The sequence below is a fragment of the Pholcus phalangioides genome, unplaced genomic scaffold, assembly GCF_987345545.1.
Source record: "Pholcus phalangioides strain wild (caught in Gottingen) unplaced genomic scaffold, Ppha-v1.0 ptg000039l_1, whole genome shotgun sequence".
Classification (NCBI taxonomy): Eukaryota; Metazoa; Arthropoda; class Arachnida; order Araneae; family Pholcidae; genus Pholcus; species Pholcus phalangioides.
Genome location: NW_028301625.1, coordinates 17586319 through 17606598, shown reverse-complemented (window position 1 = coordinate 17606598; position 20280 = coordinate 17586319). Strand labels below are relative to the sequence as shown.

The 20280-nt window shown below is 34.6% G+C and overlaps 1 protein-coding gene across 5 annotated transcripts in view; it reads right to left on the bottom strand.

Annotated features, from left to right (window-relative positions):
* The window catches only part of LOC149065638 (constitutive coactivator of PPAR-gamma-like protein 1 homolog), a 234636-nt gene that overhangs the window by 11426 nt on the left and 202930 nt on the right, over positions 1-20280 (bottom strand). For all 5 annotated transcript variants that reach the window (XM_089253548.1, XM_089253549.1, XM_089253551.1 and 2 more), the window contains exons 14-15: positions 6862-7006; positions 1890-1980 (exon numbers count right to left, since the gene is read on the bottom strand). In XM_089253548.1, the coding sequence (XP_089109674.1) occupies positions 1890-1980; positions 6862-7006 (236 nt within the window). The remainder of the gene's footprint in view (positions 1-1889; positions 1981-6861; positions 7007-20280) is intronic.

Here is a 20280-nt window from a genome sequence, read left to right as displayed (position 1 = left end):
ACACTTCAAGGCACTCGTCTATGAGACTAATTGACTCTGATGAGAACCTCATTGCAAAACTTTCAGTCACTGCTGCAACTGTTCGCGAAACACTTGGCATCTTCGAAAGAGTATGTCAATCACTTGCTAGATGCTGCCAAACCTTTATCAATGTTGGTGGTGGCACATTTGAGAGAGAGACTTACTGTAATTATTAATGTAAATAAAAAGATGAAGAGAACGCCTGCTCTAGTCTGTACCATTCATCGCTCGATATATTTTCATTCTTCTGATTTTTTATAATGAATTTATTTCACTAAAAATAAATATACATATACCGCACAATGCCTGCTCTAGTTTTTTAACCTCGAGCAGAACACACTTTCAAACAGTTTCACCCAAAGGAAGCCGGTAGACCAGAGAAGATAAAAATTATTTCACATCAATTCATATACTTACTACTTTCAATTTGATTTGGAAGATGGACAGTGAAATTTCAAACACTTAATATGCCTCAGATATAGTTAAATACATTATAAAGACATACAACAATTACCGGCACACACCAATTCATTTGAAATTCTTAAGCAGTCATTCCTAAACTTTTTTGGATTCATGGCACCCTTTGCTTGTGCATCTGGAATCTAGTAGCATGCGATAGACACTGTGCAGTTATGTGGTCATCATGATGGACTCGTATCGCGATGATCCAGGATTGAACCATACCAGCGGCACAGTGGTGGTTGACTGGAGTGTTTTTTTCAGTTTTCAAACTTTAAGGTATGTATGCTAACCTGTCTTTCATTTGAAAAGTTTCCCCCAGAGAGCAGGCAGACTTTCAATGTGGTATTTGCATAACACGAAACTTCACGCATCTTGCCAGTTTTACTTTTAATATGGAAAAAAGATGGAAAAACTTCTTGAACACAAACCATGTGTAACTATGATATCATGGGTACGTTATGGTCATGTATAATACAAGAAAGAATTTTCTGGCATGCACCAATTTATTAGAAATTCTATAATAAAATAATATATTTTCATAAAAAAAATAGTGCCTTTCTGAATTTTTTTCTTCAGCAGATCAAATCCTGGCTACGCCACTGCATTTCACATATCTGTCAAATGTTTTATTTTTCTTCACGGAATTCATTTTAATCCACGGATTTTTAGTAGCAATTCATCATACATCATTAGCATTTCTTTTGGAGATTTTAATTGGAAACTTTTTTGCTCAGTTTTGTATCATATTCGGTGGCAATTCGCAATTTCCATTTTATCAAGAAAATATCACTTTCGAATTGCAATTATTAAGATATTTTTATTTTCTCAAAATGCCAATTTCAGGATTTCTTTTATGAATTTTCTACAACAACAGAAATTAGATGAATCTCGTTTCTGACCCAAAAGATTTTGATAAGGCTGGAAAATCAAAAGGTTTCTGGATAAATGGGAAACATTGGCACCCATTTATATGTATTTTAGGAAGAAAAAAAATCAATAATCTAATAACGATTTTAAATTTCAACACTCCCTATGGTGAACTATCCACCTACAAATATTGCCAATGATATGACAATATTTGAAGACTTTTTCCTTGTCAGATGAAAAGTCTTCTCTCAAACTCTCCTGTTCTGTTGCAGGTGTATACAAATCTGTAGTTACATTGTAGCTAATCAATGAAGATTGACACTATTCAAAACAAATTAAAATCAAGTTTTAGGATAGACATTTTTTTTGGGGAAAAGTCTGAATGAAAAAGGATTTATGTGTAATTTTGTCCATCCATACATACATACATATAATCAGTAATCTTATGCAGTTTGCAAGTCTGCATCAGGTCAATTTTGCCCCTGCTCAATAAAATTAACAGCAGATACAGATAATTTACAAGTTTAAATAGAACTTACATCAATTGTGGGATTCTGTTTGCTCTGTTGAAGCATTTGTCTAATGTTCTGCCCTCGACCAATTCCAGTTGCATTGCTTGCTCCCCTACCTCTACAAGTGAAAAATTTATATTCAACTAAATGTTAATTGCAATTGCTAAAGAACTAAGGAATACACTTTAACTTGATTAATAAAGTACAAGAAAACCGTAAAACAAGTTAAATTATCCAATTCATCCATATAAGATAAATTAGTTTGAAAAAAAAAAAAGTGTAAACTCTTAAGAACAATGAAAAATCAAACAATACAATGGAACCCCTTGATTATGGACACCCAGGGTGTCTACCAAAAGCAAAATTCTGACTTTTTTGGGACTTTTCTGTGACCTTTTCTCTCATTCGCAGGGCTCCCACTCAAAAAATTTGAAAAAGTAGGATGGGGGAGGGTGCCTCCCTAGACAAGATTTCTCCATTAAATCGATGTCAGCCACTTCAGCATTAACGAACACTTCATGATCAATAGGGAACTTTTGAGTCATGTAATTACAAGTAGCAACGTAAAATTTTCTCACATAAGAATAAAACTTTGCTTTTTGTGAATCTTTCAAAAGCAAAACCATTTTTTCTCAAGATCTACCAATCATTAAATCTGCATCAGATTTTTGGTTTTCAACTGAATCATATTTGATACTCTTAATTGAAGATGCACTTTTCAAGACAGATAACAAAACAATTTTTGACAATACATCTTCCAAGAGATGCAGGAGAACTGATCTGGCCTTGTGAATATGGGCTTATTCGATTGTAACAGTAAATTTGTCTTATCAAAAGATGGAAAAATAAATGTCAGAAATGAACAGATTGCTCTGTTTACATCATTTGATGAAAATATGAAAATTCTTTCCTCCCGTGTTAATACAGAGGACATTGTATTCTGTGACTGTTTTGATTTCTTTTCAGACACTTTAGATTTTTTAGCAGCATTTCCAATAGTTTCTTCATTTGTTTTCTTGCAATTCGTTATATTCCCACTGACTTTGGGGATGGTAGAATGTTTAGGGGTATCTGCCTTATTCTGTTTTAGTTTGTCCTTGAAATATGACAGTAATTCTTCCCACTGCTCTAACAATCTTGTCAAACATTTGTTTAAGGAGAGCCATCTTGTTGTTACATGTTTAATTATTTTGTTAGTTTCTTTGCTACACAAAGTTTGAAACTTCTCTTCGCCTAGAGCTCCTTTGAAAATAATAAAAAATATCGATAAGATATTCTTCTACGTTTCCTGCGAGACATTCTGCTCCCTTTTCGGCAGCCAAATTAATGAGATGACACGGGCAACCTATAACAGCTAAATGGTCAATATTCTTTTTTAAAAATGCTGCCACACCATTATATTTGCCAATCATAACAGGTGCATTGTCTGCACTTAAGGCAATACAATTTCCCAATGGAATATTGTTTTCTTTTAAGCAGCTGATCATCAATTTGGAGATATTTTCTCCTGTACTATCACCAACCAGAACAGGCACCTGGAATAAAAAAATTTCAAATCGACTACTTTTGGAACTGAATATCGTCACAATAAGTGGGTAGTACTTCTCAGATTTATTGCTGCCGTCAGTCGAAATCGAAAATGGGCCTTTTTGTGTGAAATGAATAGATTCCATTTTTGAAGCTTTCCCCATTTCAACAACAATGCAAGATGTTTTCGTTCTTGAACAAGCATATTTTTTGACAATTTCACTATCTGGAAACATTTTCTTAAAAAGAATACTGGCATGCTCCACACAAGACAATGGTAATTTATGTTCCACGATGAACGATGTAAATAAACACTTGGCATGGATAACGGCATCAAAAGTGGAACAGCCTTGAGCAAAATTTAAATTTTTGTTACTTTCCGTAATCTTGCAATTGTCCATATGCTTCTGTGTGTGAACGTGTTTTATCACATGTGCTTTGCCTTTGTGTGATACAGAAAAATCAACTTTACAAATGGAGCAGAAGGCAAAATGCTGGCCCTTCCTTGATTCGATTATACAAGGATAATCTGTCGTGAAACATTTCTTCAAAACACTCTGATATTTTCAACCAGCCATTGTGCGCTCAAAACATCGTACAAAAAAATATGTTCTGGTAGACTTATGCAGGGCTTTAGAGAGATATAGATGGCTTTTTTCTCAGCCAGAGATATCAAGGAAACAGTTATTTTCCGGATATTATGCTGAGGTGAGCTCGGAAAGAAAAGTCATCACTTCTCCGCCGGGACTCGAACCCAGGCCCTCTTGCATACCGGGCAAGCATGCTACCCGGTATGCAAGAGGGCCTGGGTTCGAGTCCCGGCGGAGAAGTGATGACTTTTCATTCCGAGCTCACCTCAGCATAATATCCGGAAAATAACTGTTTCCTTGTTATGCAGGGCTATTGGCTGTGCATCCGAAGAAAATCTTCCATAAGTACATTGTTTATATTCACAGGTTTGAACGGCTTTGACCACGCTTCAAAATTTTGTTACCATCCAGAAAAATATCCCCATAAAGGTACCCTGGAGCACAGCCAGCCCGGAGTCAGCATTATACAACATTGTCGCAAGCGCCCCCTATTTTGGTATTGTGATTAGTTTGAATATCGATGATTCCAGTAGAAAAAAAAATTGTGTTTGAAGATCTGTATACCGGAAGCCAGAGAATTGTCACAGCAGCCAATAGCCCTGCTTAATCCAACCATAACCATATATCCGAAGAATATTTTGATTATTTAATAGGAATTTTGATTATTTTAATAAGAATTTTGATTATTTTAATAAGAATTTTGATTATTTTAATAAGAATTTTGATTATTTTAATAAGAATTTTGATTATTTCACCCGAAAATTAATTTGATTTTCTTTTCGCATCAAACCCGGCAATATGTAATTAAAATCCAGAAACCCTGTAAACGTTTAAGAAATCCGGAGAGTTGGCAGGTCTGCAATTTATAAAATGACATTTGATTGGAAGTTTCTGATTGAATCGTTATTTTTACAAATCACCTTCGTCAAGCTACTATTTTTGCAATCTTCATTAGAGGTTTTTACGTGTGACTGTTTCGATGAAATTTTAAAATAACTCAAAAAAATATTTCCCCATTTCATTGATCAAATATGTAATCTGATGAAAATGACGCCATATAAAAATGATCACGTAATAAACAATGAACTGTATGCACCTTCCCCAGAAAAATTTGACTTGATAGTGAAAGAACAAATTATCACATTTTGGCAAAAGTGTTGATTTGGTTTGAAAAAATTTCAGGTAGATCTCATTTGGCTAACACATATACAAATGTGGAGATGATTATTACAAGGATGAAAATTCATCTCTGCCCCCATGGGGACTCTAACCCCTGGTCTCTCATTTGCAAGACGAGTGCTCTACCAACTAAGTTATGGAAACAGAATATTTTGAGCGTTTTGTTGAAAGGCTTCGTACATGGATGGCGGCAGCAATCAACTAATAGCTCGTGAATGACATAGGCCACCAGATGGCCACATGTATATAGAAATGTCCTCTCCACTTGTTAATACAAGTTTCAACGAAAGACATCAAGTTTGGTTATTTGTGGAGATGATTATTACAATGATGAAAATTCATCTCTGCTCCCACGGAGACTCTAACCCTGGTCTCTCGTTTGCCAGACGAGTGCTCTACCAACTAAGATTATAATATGACACTACATTGAGAAAAAGCGCCAATCGTGAAAGAAGGCTGAATTTGGCTTCTCATAGGATTGAATATTTCAGTTCATTTTCAAGTAGTGACAATCCGCTGCTGGTGGAGAAATGTACTTTCATTAGGAGTTTGGCACATAACTGATTGTTAGAAAAATGACACAGCACAAAATTTCAAAGCCTTATAACTCACTTAATATTTGTCCGATTTACAAAAACTGAAAACACTTTTCTATATTCCTTTTTCACAAGGAATCACGTAAATAATTATTGGGCGGTCGATAGTTATCACCGTGTAGTATATATTGTTGCAATTCTCAACATTTTAAACTATATAATTTTAACTAATCTTTTCAGCTATTGCTGTGTGCGCGTGTGGCATTGGTTATTTCTTCTTGACTGGTTGCAATCAAAATAATATATCCCTCATATTCATACAGGGTGGATACTATCAACTGCCCAATAATTACACACAATTCCTTGTAAAAAACTGATATGGAAAAGTGTTTTTTGTTATAGGATATAGCGTAGAGATTTGTTTCTCTAATAGGGTTGTTGATAAATAGAATAGCTTACCCTCAGATGTAAATTCTAACACAATTCCCACATTTAAAAAGAAATACGATAAACATGTTGGGGTAAATCGAGAAGCTATCCATACTTAGAATAAAGTAACCGTAATATTTTTTTATGGGCATTGCATAATATTTCATTATGAATATATAGTTTTTATAATTGCATTATTAAATGGGTTGCTGTATTTTAGAAATATATGACATTCATTTTTCTCAGTCACCTCATTGGACATTTTGCCCGTTGTGTGTGGCCTTGTATTTAGTTATTTCATTCACCCAGATATAAAATAATTCTATTTAGTAAGCAAGCATCTTAGTAAAAAGTCCCTTTATCAACCTTAAGAACAAAGTTAAAAAAAATTACTGACTGGCTTATGAATGACTAATGATGAATAAATAACTGGAATGAGATTATTTGCAGTTTATAAATTTTGAAGGACATTAAATGAATTTTAACAAACAGAATATATCGACTGCAATAAAATTAGTAATATACAGCTATTTGTAATCGAATACGAAGAACTTGTTCTGCTGTCAACATTATGTGTACACGCTAACTACATATACATATATTTCAATAATGCATCTGCCCTTCCTGCAACTGACGAGTCTCTACATTTAATAAAAAAAACACATCCATACTGCCGAAACTTATTCGCTCGAAAAAATATATAACTATTGCAGACATGCATATTCTAAAGCGTCTTACCTTGTTGCACCGCCAACTGATACAACTTGTGGAGGGATATTTCGACTAGGTGACCTTGGACCCTGCCCATAGTTTGCACCCCAGCTGCCAACAACAACTCCAGCTACCTCCAATTGTCCACCACGAGGAACAACACGTTGATGACCTAATAAAACAAAGTGCTTGTGTTATTAGAAGATTTAAAACTATAAATTCATAAACTACAGAAACATAGTACAGAAGAACCTTCATTATCAGAATTAAAGGAAGCTGAACTAATTTCAAATTTGGCAGAGAAATTTCAGATACAAGTGAACATAGTAGAAATTCACTTATTTTATTCATAAAATTTTACATAAATCTAACAAAATTACCTCACAAATCATTCTTTAGTCACTGACCCCACAGCCTGGATGTATAAAAAATTATTTTGGTTATTCGAAATATAGGAGATTTTAATGTAACGTGTGTTTCTCAGAACAATTATAGAACTTAAACTGATATGGTGCCTATATTAGTTTTTAGTTTGAAAAAGGCAATTTAAGAACTTCACAAAAGAAAAGTCTAAAAATATAAAAATTATCATGTTACTTAAATACATCAAATCATTGAATCGCAATTTAAAGTATGTCATTGTACTATATGGAAATTTATTTCACGCAGTAATAACTTTTTTATTAATATGTCAATAATAAGCAACATAAAATTATAATTGAATTGTTTAGTAAATGTTCCATAAGAAAGATTTGCTGGTTTCCAAACATCAAGTACAAAACAGTGATTTTATTTTACTTTCACCCCAAATTAATGATAACCCAACAGAGCGAAACACCAGTCATATTAATATTACTACCATCATAGTAGCAAGTGATCAGTGGGTTTTGGAAGAGGTAGAAAAATTAATATTGTCATAACACAGGAACTGGACCTCTACCACTTGACTTTTTTTTGACTATCTTGAAAAATAAGGAACACATATGCAAAGCCAACCATTAAAGGTTAAGTACCAATGAAATCAACAATGCTCACAAAACCTTGACAAGAACTCAATCCATGAAATGGGGAAATTACTGATGCCATGGATACAGAAACCAAGTACAGAAACATATATCTCTAAGTCTTCTAACAATTCAGACAAAGGCTAGAAGTTGTTCAACATTAGGAAAACTGATGGCGTGCCTGTGTGACCCTCCTGCTTTTTCTGCTTCCATATCTCAAGAAATAAACCAAAAGGTTCAAAAATTTCTTGACTTTGCCTGAATTATGTTATTTTACACCAAACCTTTTCCCATTGATAACAATGGAGATATAAACTGATATACAGTAGAGTCTTGTATATCCGGCATTTTCTTATCCAACATCCCACCGCGTAAAAAATCCAGCACCAACTCGAGCCCCAGAATTTCACATAACAACAGAGTTAACACTCTAAAAACTGCAACTAAATACATCGAGTAACAAGAAGCTACAGGAATCAACATAATGATGCTGCAAAAATGGCAAGACTTGGCAGCAAAGAAACAATGCTTGTCTGGAAAGCAGACTACGATCAAAAAGTTTCATTAAATCGTAACAGGACTTAACTTTTTAAGCACTAAACTTCAGAATAGCATGTAACTCTAAGCTTATTTTTTTCAGTTAATTTTTTCTATTGCTTCATTGTAAAACATGATTATTAGATTCATAATGTGCAACATTACAACAGTGATGTTTAATAGGTTTTTCTTAACACCTCCATTTTATCTGACATTTTTGATTATCCGATGTTCTAACAGCCCATTTATGTCAGACTAGTGAGACTACTGTACTAAGTAAAATGGCACATTCATCATATAATACTACCAACATCGTCACAATTGATTTTTGACGTCAAAATTTTTTATGATAATCTCTTTGTGCATCTAATTTAATGTAATCCCCCATTTGTGAGACTTACTTTCATTGTTATCCGGAGATGGCAACAAAAGCTGAGACACTTGCTTACCCACAATTGTGATTTTGTCCAATAAATTGCTTGTTCTGCTAAGTAGAATATGCACAGGGTGCTGTAAAAATGGCAGGAAGACACAGATTCACTGAAGAGGAAATTTATTAGAAAAGGCTGTAGACTGTGTGAGAAAAGCCCAAAAGCAGGGATGATAATTCAGAGGAAAATGAAAACTACCCCAGGCAAAACATTAGTGAAGCAAGCAGCAGTATTTATGATGGATGTGTGAATCAAAATGAAATTATACCTCCAATGGGGTGCCTCAGCTGATGCAAAATGAAATGCTGCTGGAAACAAAAAATGAAAAACACATTGAAGCCATAAAAACAACCTAGAACTACAATGATCAATTAATTTCTATAAGAATCAGATCTCAATAATATCCTGTCTAATGAAAGCAAAGAAACTGCTGCAGGTGAAGGTATATAGAATATCAGGGCACCTTCTTCGTCAATAATATGTCAAGGATTCTAAAATATTTTCGAAGAAAAAACTCATTGCTTAGAGCTACTGGTTTTATATCATGTGAATTTTATCAAAGCAAAATCAACAAGCTTGGTCGAAACTCTTCAGAAAGATAGTCAGTTGCTGCCAACTGTGGGGGGGGGGGGGAGAATAGAGCAAGATCACACTCTCTTTGATCCTATATTCAAAATTTAGAAGTAATGTAATACTGAACTCGTAATTGGGAATACAGAAAATAAAAATCCCTGCAGCTCAAAGTTTCCTCCACACTAATGCACATCAAAGTCGTTTGTATAGAATGAAAACTAAATAAAAATAGATTGTTTTGACCCTTAATTATTTGTGTTACAGCTCTTTTGTCTCTTAAAAAATATTATACACTCATTGCCATAAAAATTTACGCACCCAGAAGAAGTCGTCAAAATGAAACGAAATTTTACACATGTAAGTACTACGTTGATATAATTAAGTGATTAGAAAATCCAAGAAAAAGGATCATTTATTGCAGAAAAAAGTACAGATGAACAGAATTTTTAGTACTCTGTTGGACCCCCTCTAGCGCGAATGCACGATGCGATATGAGCGGGCATTGAGGCTTACAAGTTCTGTATGATGTTCTGAGACATCTCGTTCCACAGTTGCTGTAAATGCGCCTCTACTTCGACCAACCTTGTAGGGTGTCCAACTTGCTGTCCCAAATGATCCCAGATATGCTCGATTGGTGACAAATCTGGGGATAGAGCAGGCCAGGGAAGGGTGGTAATGTGGCGGAGGCAGTCTTGTGACATCCTTGCTGTGTGTGGCCTAGCATTGTCTTGTTGAAAAATGGCTCCTGGGGGCCCTGCCATGAGTGGCAACACATGTGGCTGAAGGATGTTATGGACATACCGCTGGGCTGTCATTGTGCCATGGATCAATAGTAGGGGTGACCGTGTATCGTAAGCAATGGCACCCTATACCATGACACCAGCTGTGGGAGTGGCGTGTCGCTGTAAAGCGAAGGCAGGATTGAAGCGTTCACCACAGGGCCTCCACACACGAACACGATTGTCATCACTGCTCAAGTTGAATCTCGATTCGTCGCTGAAGACGACCTGGTGCCATTCCGTTGCAGTCCAACCCTGTCGTGCTCGACACCACTCCAAACGGAGGCGTTGGTGGGTGGGTGTCATTGGCAGCACACGGAATGGGCGCCGCGATACCAGATGTCCTTCAACCAGGCGCCTTGTGATGGTTCGGGAAGACACAGGGGCCCGTAGTGAAGCTGCTGCCTGTGTCTGTATAGCGGCCAATGAGGCAGTTGGCTCTACGCGTGCGTTTCGGATGATGTGACGGTCTTCTCGACGACTGGTCTGTCGAGGGTGTCCTGAACCTGGCCGCCGTGTATAAATGACGTCTCTTCTGTCCACTGGTCCCAACACCTCCTCACAGTAAACTCAGAACGGCCTAGTTGACGAGCTACTCACCGAGCTGACCACCCAGCTTCCATCATCCCGATGATTCTTCCCGTATCGAACTCTGACAACTGCTCATATGGTCTTCGACGGCGGCGTAACGACATGTCTACCTCAACATTTCCTTTGCAAATGATTAAATACACTCCAGCAAGCTCTGCTTACCTGTTTTATACTCTAAGGAGAATGAAGTTGAATGCCCTCTAGTGGCATTACGCAATGCACAATCACGCTGCATTTCTAATCATTTGCATATCTGCCCGACATGTACCTTCAGGCCAACTTTCGTTTCGATCCCACAATTATTTCTTGGTGCGCAAATTTTTATGGCAATGAGTGTACCATGCTTTAAAATATTAAAATGTTCAAAATTTGCCAGAAAATTATGGGGTCACACAGACCCCTTTCATCTTTTGGTTACAGTCCCCAATCAGTTTTCCTAGTGTTGAAAAGTCCAAAACTTAAGTTTTCAAGGAGTTTATAAGAGATAGCAGGTGAAGACTGCACTGCTAGTTTTCCCAGCTAGCACTGAATGGGTAAAAGTTTGTCACAATATTCTGATAAAAGCAAAAACAGCAAGCACTTATACTAGAGCAATGAGCAATGTTTTGATGCTCTAGATCAGTATTTCCCAAAGTGGGCAATGTAGCTGATTGGGGACAATGAAATGGTCCAGGGGGCTAAGTTAGAAGCATCTGGTATAGCATAAAGTTGGGGGGCAATGAGGAGAAAAAGTTCTGAAGGAGCGATGGAACAAAAAGTTTGGGAACCTTAGCTTTAGATGTTATATTAACAGAAGGAACTTGTAACCCAGAATCAATAAAATATTAGAATTTTAAATGATCTAAGCTGAATTATTTCTTTTGTCCCAGGGCCCATCAAAAATGTCTTATACCCACAGTTCTGAGCTTCAGAAACTTTCAAGATTGATTTAATGAATTCTGTGGGTTCTTGAGCACCCCACTCCTGGCTCAGAAGCTTCTGGCCTAGTCACATGCTACTGTAGTCCCTCTCTACTCTCAAAGGCTTTATTTTTCATTAACATTTCTTCTAGAGTATTGCTGATAAATCTATGGAAGCTGAAGAAGTGATTTCAGGAATTCACAAGAACTCATAGGAAATAAAATTTATGTTCTCAATTGCTCAAAAATGTCGGGAATTTCCAAAACCTGCTTGTTACTGCAATCCTTGGAAAAGATTGTATTGTTTAAAAAACAAAAACATCCCATGTGGCTCACTTTGAATACTTTGATAACACGGCACTCTATTAAAAAAAATATAATGTTTTGAGACAAGAAAACAACTACAACCCATGTGTTGAAATTGAGACTTACAGATGGGTAAACTGTCTTTAATCACATCAACTGTCATTAATCACTAGCATCACATCAAGCAACTAATTTAAACTGGCAATACTGTCAAACTTTAGGTATGAAACTGAGTGGTCAGTAAAATGGAAGATGCCAAGCAATTTCATTTTTAAATCATGACTAAGTCTCAGCCTTTAACCAGCCATTTGGTTACAATGGTGTATGCAATCATGGTAATCATCAATCAAATTATTTCAATTTTTGAAAACTAATTAGTGATTATTTTAATTAGAATATTTTTGTTGACAATTTAAAAACAAAGTCAAGAACATGATATGAAGTCAGTTTCAATGTATTTATAAAATAATTAAATCGGGGAAATATATTTTATTAGCTTAAAACTTCTAAAAAAAGAAATTAACTGGCCAGATGACTGGTTACAAGTTTTTATAAAATAAGAAATTTTGTTACATATGGTATACTGATTGATCACACAGACTTGACAATCACACCATAATCAGTACCATCTGTGCAATATTTCTCTATGATTATGTTTTACTTTGAGGAATGTATATTTTCCACAGAAAATCACATAACTTGAGGTAGTGCAAGTCTGGGGGTATCAAGCACTGACTTTAAATGATTTTTTTTGTCACGAATAGAAACATGTGTCCCTCACTTTACACGATTAATTGGTTCTGAAAAATAATCAGATTAAGATGAAATTGCATAAAGTGAGCTGAATTTAACATGCTTGAGATGGGAACGAAGGGGAGATCCAGAATCAATGGAAAAATTAACTCAGCAGCAGTAGAATAAATTTTTATGAATGAACTAATTATTAAAACTAATCTAATTTTTTCTTAAATTCACGCTATATGGAAAAATTTAATAATTTTACTCTTCTGACTGTCCTCAATTCATGAATTACTTCCAACACCAACTCTGGCCATATCGCTATACCGCAATTAATGAGATAGGTTGGAAATGAAGGCACTGTCTATCGGTGGTCACCTCAAGTTCATTGGGGAAAATACCTTATCTCTATCCTCCCTCGGGTTCCAACCCGGGGCCGTGACAGTAACTTTCATGGTGGTAGATGACCATCTTACCACCACACCATTCAGGCATCAATTAATGAACTGGTTCTGATGAGTAAAGATCTTTCTTTCCTGAAAAGATTGGAATAATAGGCCAACTTTTTAATGGAATAGTTGAGACCAAACCGATAGACATCAGTTTTTATTGGGACGAAAAATGTGGTTTAACACCAGAGAATTTTGGATAGCCCTCACAAATATGACAACTGTAGTCTCGTTCTGATCTCTATTACTATTTTGATAGTGTCAACATGTTCCCAAAAGATAACAATTAGAGCTCAAAAATGAGCTCTAATGACTAGGATTTGAGTGTTTCATGTATATTTGTCCTATCAACAGATTTTTCCCTTTCAGCATTGTACCATCTTTGATTTTAATATTGAAAATGTGCTTAGAAAAAAATAAAACTCCAGGTTGTGATTTTTTACGTCAACTTTTTGAAATCATGTTATAGCAAAAACACTTAAAGTGAGGGAAATCTGTGTATATATATATGTCATATTGAACAACAAGAAAGTTTTATACAAAATTGAAATGCTTTATATTTAGAAATATTAACAATTATCAAGTACACAATAATTTTTACCATGTGATTTTTTTTTTGTCTGCAAAAGATTCCATTCAATGGTAAGAATGAATTACTAAAAGTATTCAATAATTTGTAATCAGTTTTACTTATAGAACACACCTTAATAATTTTGAATATTAGATTGCACAAATTTTAAGTTTAAAAATATTTTCTTTCAATTGAAGCCAAGCTGGCAGGACTCTATAGCCAAACCATTTCTAGTTTCGCAAGTTTAGATAGAGACTTAATTGAAAACCTACAGCATTAGAAATTCCTTTTCATTAAGTCATAGGATTAGACTTTCTTCCTGTTGCACCAATAAGAAATAAGAGGAATTTCTTCAGCTTTACCTGTAATCAGCAGTGACATGCATCTGCCAGTTCTAGCACAAGAAATGAGTAAAAGAATAATGATAGATGTCTACGCAAATGAGTATTTTGCATTTCCCTTGCAGTAAGTAACCTTAATTAAATTTTTTTTTTAAACAAACATATATTTTCTTTGTAATTCACCATAATTTCATAAGCCACATCAAGAAAAATGACAAGGGGAAATATTTTTTTTGTAGAAACACTGGCTTTTCACATACTGCAGTATTATAAATGCTTAACATATAAAGAAAAACAATGATATCTGATGAATAAATTAAATGTCGTGTTTATCTTTTAAATATTAGACATTCTAGAATGACCATTTGATTTCTTTGACTGGATTCAAAAAAAGTGCATGTAAAAATGCTAATAAGAAGGGCTCAAATTTTTTGCTCTAAACAGTTTAGAAATATGCAAGTTTTTATGACTTCAAAAACAAAAATATGACCCTATTATTTTCATCAATTAATTGCTACATTTCAATAAATGCTTACCTAATAAAATAACAGAAAATTTGTCAATTTACTCAACTAAAAAGTTTCAAATGATTTCAATCTTAATCATCACGTAAATATAAATGAAAACTATGCCTGTCTAATGTACAGTGGAGCCTAGAGCCTCACTAATCTCAACTCCTCTGGACCTAGGTGATTCCAGATTATGTATGGATCAACTTTTGCTCCTTTCCATTTTATCAAGTTCCATTTTTTCCTAAAAGCCAGAAGACTGCAGTGGAACACCAACAAATGGTACAAAGAAAATAGACAGTGTGATGGAAAAAACCGTATCAGAATTTGGGTGAAGAAAAAATAACAAAGCACTCGGGTGACAAAAAAATTCTCAGCAGAAGTGTCCAGATTAAACATCCATCCAGATTGGAGAGGTTCTACTGTACATTATCATTTTAATACATTTTAGAGCTGCACTTAATTTTGAGATGCATTTTCAAATGTTGAAAAAAGAAACAGCTGTTTTCAATTTCTTCAACAGAGTATCTACCACATACCAAAAGCGAGATTCAGTGACTTTTTGGTGACCTATTCCGGTCAAACAAAATGAAACATGCTGGACTGTTTTCTTATAGCAATGGTTCTCAAGCTGTAAGTCACAACCTCCTAGGGGGGTCATGTTGATAAAATGGAGGGTCTTAATGAAATGAGAGGTCGTGAAACATGGACAGAAATTTTAAAAAAACAGCTACAGACACACCAGCAACTCTAGAACACAGATTTCAGCAGTGAGACTAGACTTGGCAAACATAAAAAAGAATGGGAATGAAGTTAAGATTGAGATGAAATCATCATTTGGTCAACACAAAGTGAGAAAGTCCCTCTGAAGGCTGATGAAGTTTGTCAAGGATGACAAACATGATTGTCTGATCAAATGCAGGGTATCAACAAAATTGGTGAACAAGAAGTTGATAAGCCTGGCAAAATAAGAAGCCCTTGTAGAAAATGACTGAAGCCGTCCAGGCTGTCCAAGCCCTGAACTAATTTAAAATGAAGACAATGTAGAAGGCGTTGACAGTGAAACAAAATACTTGGAGGTTGTTATGCAAATGGCTAGAGAGCCAGATTCACTTAACATCGCACAGAAAGACATTTGTTTAGAACAAAAACCATCTACAGAAGTGACTGGATTATAACAGACACACCAGGAGTGCAAAAGCAGCGGCATAATTATAATACTGGAAGAAGAAAATTGGAAGGAAGAACAGAAACAAGGCGAGAATTCCCCCCCCCCCCGAAATGTGAAATGAAATCGAAGCTTCAACACTGTATCAATACCAGGATGCTTTTGCCAGGGTGAAACAAAACAAAAAACAAACAAGAGGGGAAGTTGAACAATCTATAGCTTAGAACCATTCCCCTGAAACATTGAATACGAATCGCGATGGACCGTTGGAAAGTACATCATATGCAACACTCTCGTCAATCTTATACATTCAATCCATACGTGTTTGCAAAGGGCAACAATGAAATGCATGAAAAGTGCTTGCTGTGTGTCACTGGAAACCATTCACATACATTTTCTGAAAATCTGTGCCAAAGAGAATGCCAGAATCATATCAAAACCATTCGCGATGTTTACAGGTGTGATGAACACTATATCCAGTTCAAAGAACTCCACAGATTGTGAAGCCATGAGTTGCACAAATAGTTGGAATAAAGTTAGCATACATTCCATTCAAGTAACTATGAACCCCGTAACAGGATCACACCAAGACACTTAACAGAGAGAGAAAGAAAAAAAACAAAAAAGGGAAAATAGTGGTAGGAAGAGGTAGAATAAGGGTGAGTATGTTCAAATGCTTGTTGTTTCATGATTTACTTAAATTTGATCATATATAGCCAAGAAATTCATGTATATAAAGGTTTAATTATGTAGACTGTGAAATGAATAACTTATTTGCATAACCTAAACTTTACTTGCTCCCTACTGTAGTTGAATCCGAGTTGATTCCGATTCAGTTACACACAAAGTGAATCTTTGAAATGCAGATATCTCAAAACATGGAATTTTCAGTTGTTACATTTTTGAAAGAGGACGTCAATATTTTGAAAGTCTACATCTACAATAATCAACAGAACAAGAGGGGACAGGATTTTAACCATGTGGTTTTTTTTTTAAAAAACCAGTTTATTTTTCTCAAAAAATCAAATACAAGTGGCCAAAATATTTTTTTTCCTTGAAAAATATCATATTAGTTCATTATTAGCCAAAATTTTTCATTTTTGCAATTTATATCCTTGGGGGTACATTCTGATGGTATATCTTTAAATGACATAAGATTTTATAAGTGGTTTTTTCAAAAAGTCTCATAAAAGTGGCCAGAATATATACTTTTTTTTTTCATATGAAGTTTCTTAGTTATTTAAACTTATATACAAAACTCAAAATTTCTCATTGACATTTTCTAACCCTTTGCTACATTCTGATGCTCTATGTATATATCTTTACCAAATTCATGAATAGGGATTGCATCATACATCTAAATGTAGTGGTGTATTATCTCACAGGATTCTTTTCCCCTTAACAAAGAAGCAGCAACAGTAGTGACGCCATCATGCTAGGGGGTCCTATAATCCAATAAACACCAGCTGCCCTTAAAGGACAAAGACCAGTGTACTAGTAGTTACATCACCTCACATATATTTTCATTTTCTTTCCCATAAGTAACAGCACATCTCCTACTGTATATCTCCCAGTCTTAATATTCAATATTTTTTTATTTATACTTTCATAGTAAGCCCAGTTAATCAAAGTTCTACTGTATAACAACAGATTCACGAAAAATAATCAGCTATATACAGGGTGATTGTAATTTGAAGTTTTGATTCCAAAACTATTCAATAAGAACTACTGGTCAGAATGACTTGAACATTTGCATGGATACTCCTGAAGCAATGGAATTTTTTTTGGCGAAAGAAAAAAGTGCAAGTAGTGCAAAATAGATGATGCTGTACTTGGCCAAGCAGTATAATCTATTGTGTGCAGCCACATCATTTCGGCACTTCCACAGCATCAGTGTTTGGATAGAACAACTTCTATCAAGATGCACATTGCAATACCAGCAAAGTAGCTGCTGAAGACCAATTTTGACAATAACAGGATTGCACGACACCTGGCCGGCCATCAGTTCATTTGACCTATACCCTTGCAACTTCTGGCTGTGGGGGGTACCTCAAAATGTTATGAACAGTGATCGGATCACAAACTTTGGTGAATTGCAAGCTTCCCCTATATGTTAGAAGTTCCTCAGGAATATTAACATGGGGGTGCATTTGGTTTAACAAAAGTGAATTGAAAGTGCATCCATATCATGACATACTCTGATCTGTTGTTAAAAACAAGAATTTTTGTGCTTTCACCTCATAGTCAGAACACGGTGGACAACATACTTAATATTTTTCAAGTTGTAGTTATTTGTTCAATTACTTCACTTTTTGTGATGTTTCCATGAATTATGAAATTGTGTAATGCTGTAATTAAGTTATCATTTTGCCATGACTGGCTGTTGTTTTTTCCATTCTGCAAGCAAATTTCCCATGTCTTGGATGTCATTAATTTTTCATTTTCAAGTATTTTTGTCCCCTTTACCAAATAAAATTTCATTTCTTCAGGAATATTCATGTCAATTTTCAAGTCAGTCTGACAGTCGTCCTTTTTATAGTGTTTTGAAATCAGAACCTTAGTTATAATCACCCTGTATATTGTAAATTGTTAATTAATCTGCATTATTTATGCTTCATTAAATACATTATATTCAACTAATTTTCATTATAGTTTTTGCAATATAGCTTCCAAATTAAGCATACTGAAAGTAACTGGAGAAAACATCTATATGTATGATTAATAGTAACATTAAAAGAATTTTCAAACACAGTAATCCATTGAGTTAGGCAAAAATAATTAAATTGAAAAAGCTGGTTTTTGTTAAAATGTAAGAAATATTTATTGATTAAATTATATGGGAATAGTGTTAATTACCATTAATAAACATTTTATTTTAATTATTAGACGTTTCAATGATTTTTCAGAAATTTTATTGTTTTTGATGTTAATACTATTTAAAACAAAAAACCGGTTTAACCCAAAAAAACCACCTTTTTTACCAACCCTGCTAAAGAGTCACGTTGGGACATATTGGCATAGAACATGTCTCATATAATAACAGTTTTGTAATGTCACAAAGATTGTGCGAAAATTACAACCACCAATTCACATGAGCAATTGACCTACTTTCTTGGTGAACATAAAGCTGTGAATGATGACTTCCTTATTCTTTTCGATTTTTTTAAGACACACACAATTAAATACTGAGTGCTTAATATGCAGTTTTTTCCTGCATTTTTGTATTGAAATAAAAGTTTTGTAGTTACTAACTAATGTCTATTGCTCAGATCCTATTAACCATCATGCTATGCCAACTTACCCCAGGAGTTCACAGAATTTTTAAAAAAATTTGAAACAGACTTGATGAAATGAGCATACAATTTCATGTGATATTTTTATCCTTATTTATAGCCAAGGAGTACAACTATCCAAAGCATCTGTCACTTTTGCTGTAAATATTACAAGAAAAAACGGGAAAAATCAAAAAGTAAAAACTATGCCAAATAGCATTATTTCTCCCATATATTTGGAACTATCTTTTACCTGCAGCTTCACTTGCATGGATTTGGTAATCTGAAAATTACTTGGCAATGATTTCTCCATATAACATTTGAACCTCTCAGGACTTGAATTTTCAGAAATCTCTTCTTAGTGGGTCTCTACATTATAAAATACTGAACAAATTTCATATTTATAGCTTTAGCAGTTTTGGCTCTTGAACCGCCTTATAATCCCCCCCCCCCCGACCCAGAGGTTGAAATTTGAAAGAGTATCTTTAGCGAGCCATCATAAAATAAAACTACTAAATTTTGTATTCAGAGCTTCAACGATTTCGGCTCAGTGATGATTGCTCCATCTAACCTTTGAAACCCCTTGAAGGTTCGAATTAAAAAAAAATTCCTATCTTAGCGAGTCTCTACATTCCAAAATAAAAATACTGACAAAATTTCATTTATTTATAACTTCAGCGGTTTCTGCTTGGAATGATTTCTATATATAACCTTTGAACCCATTATGACCTCGAACCTTGTTACCGAGAGCATAAGAGGGAGCAAGGAAATGATTTCCTTTTAACCAATTTTTTGTTATCAGATAAGACATTTAAAACTTAACTTAGAGAGACCTAATACATGTTTCATGCAAAGCAATATTTTGTGTAAAGTTAAATTCAATCTAATGAGATTCTCAACTGTATGTATTTTCAAACAGTCATTTTGTGCTTACAATGGTTCATTCAAACGGACTTATTAAAGCCAATCACAAATGAGAATTAGAACCCACTCCTGTTGACCCAAATGTGTTCATATGCATGATAACCACTTGAAGCTGCTAAATGAGTAAAAAAAATATCTCTAGCATATGCATCAATTTTGTTATTTTCGATTAACCATCAAGCAAATAATTTAAAGTAATTATATAAGAGTATAAGTTCTCAGATAAGTTCTATTTGGACTGAGTATATTGTACCCCCTGCCCCGACAATATAATTATAGCACAATAAAAAAAAAAAAATTTATAATAAGTGCTTTTTTTTATTTTTAAAAAATTTTGAATTGAAGTTCATTTAC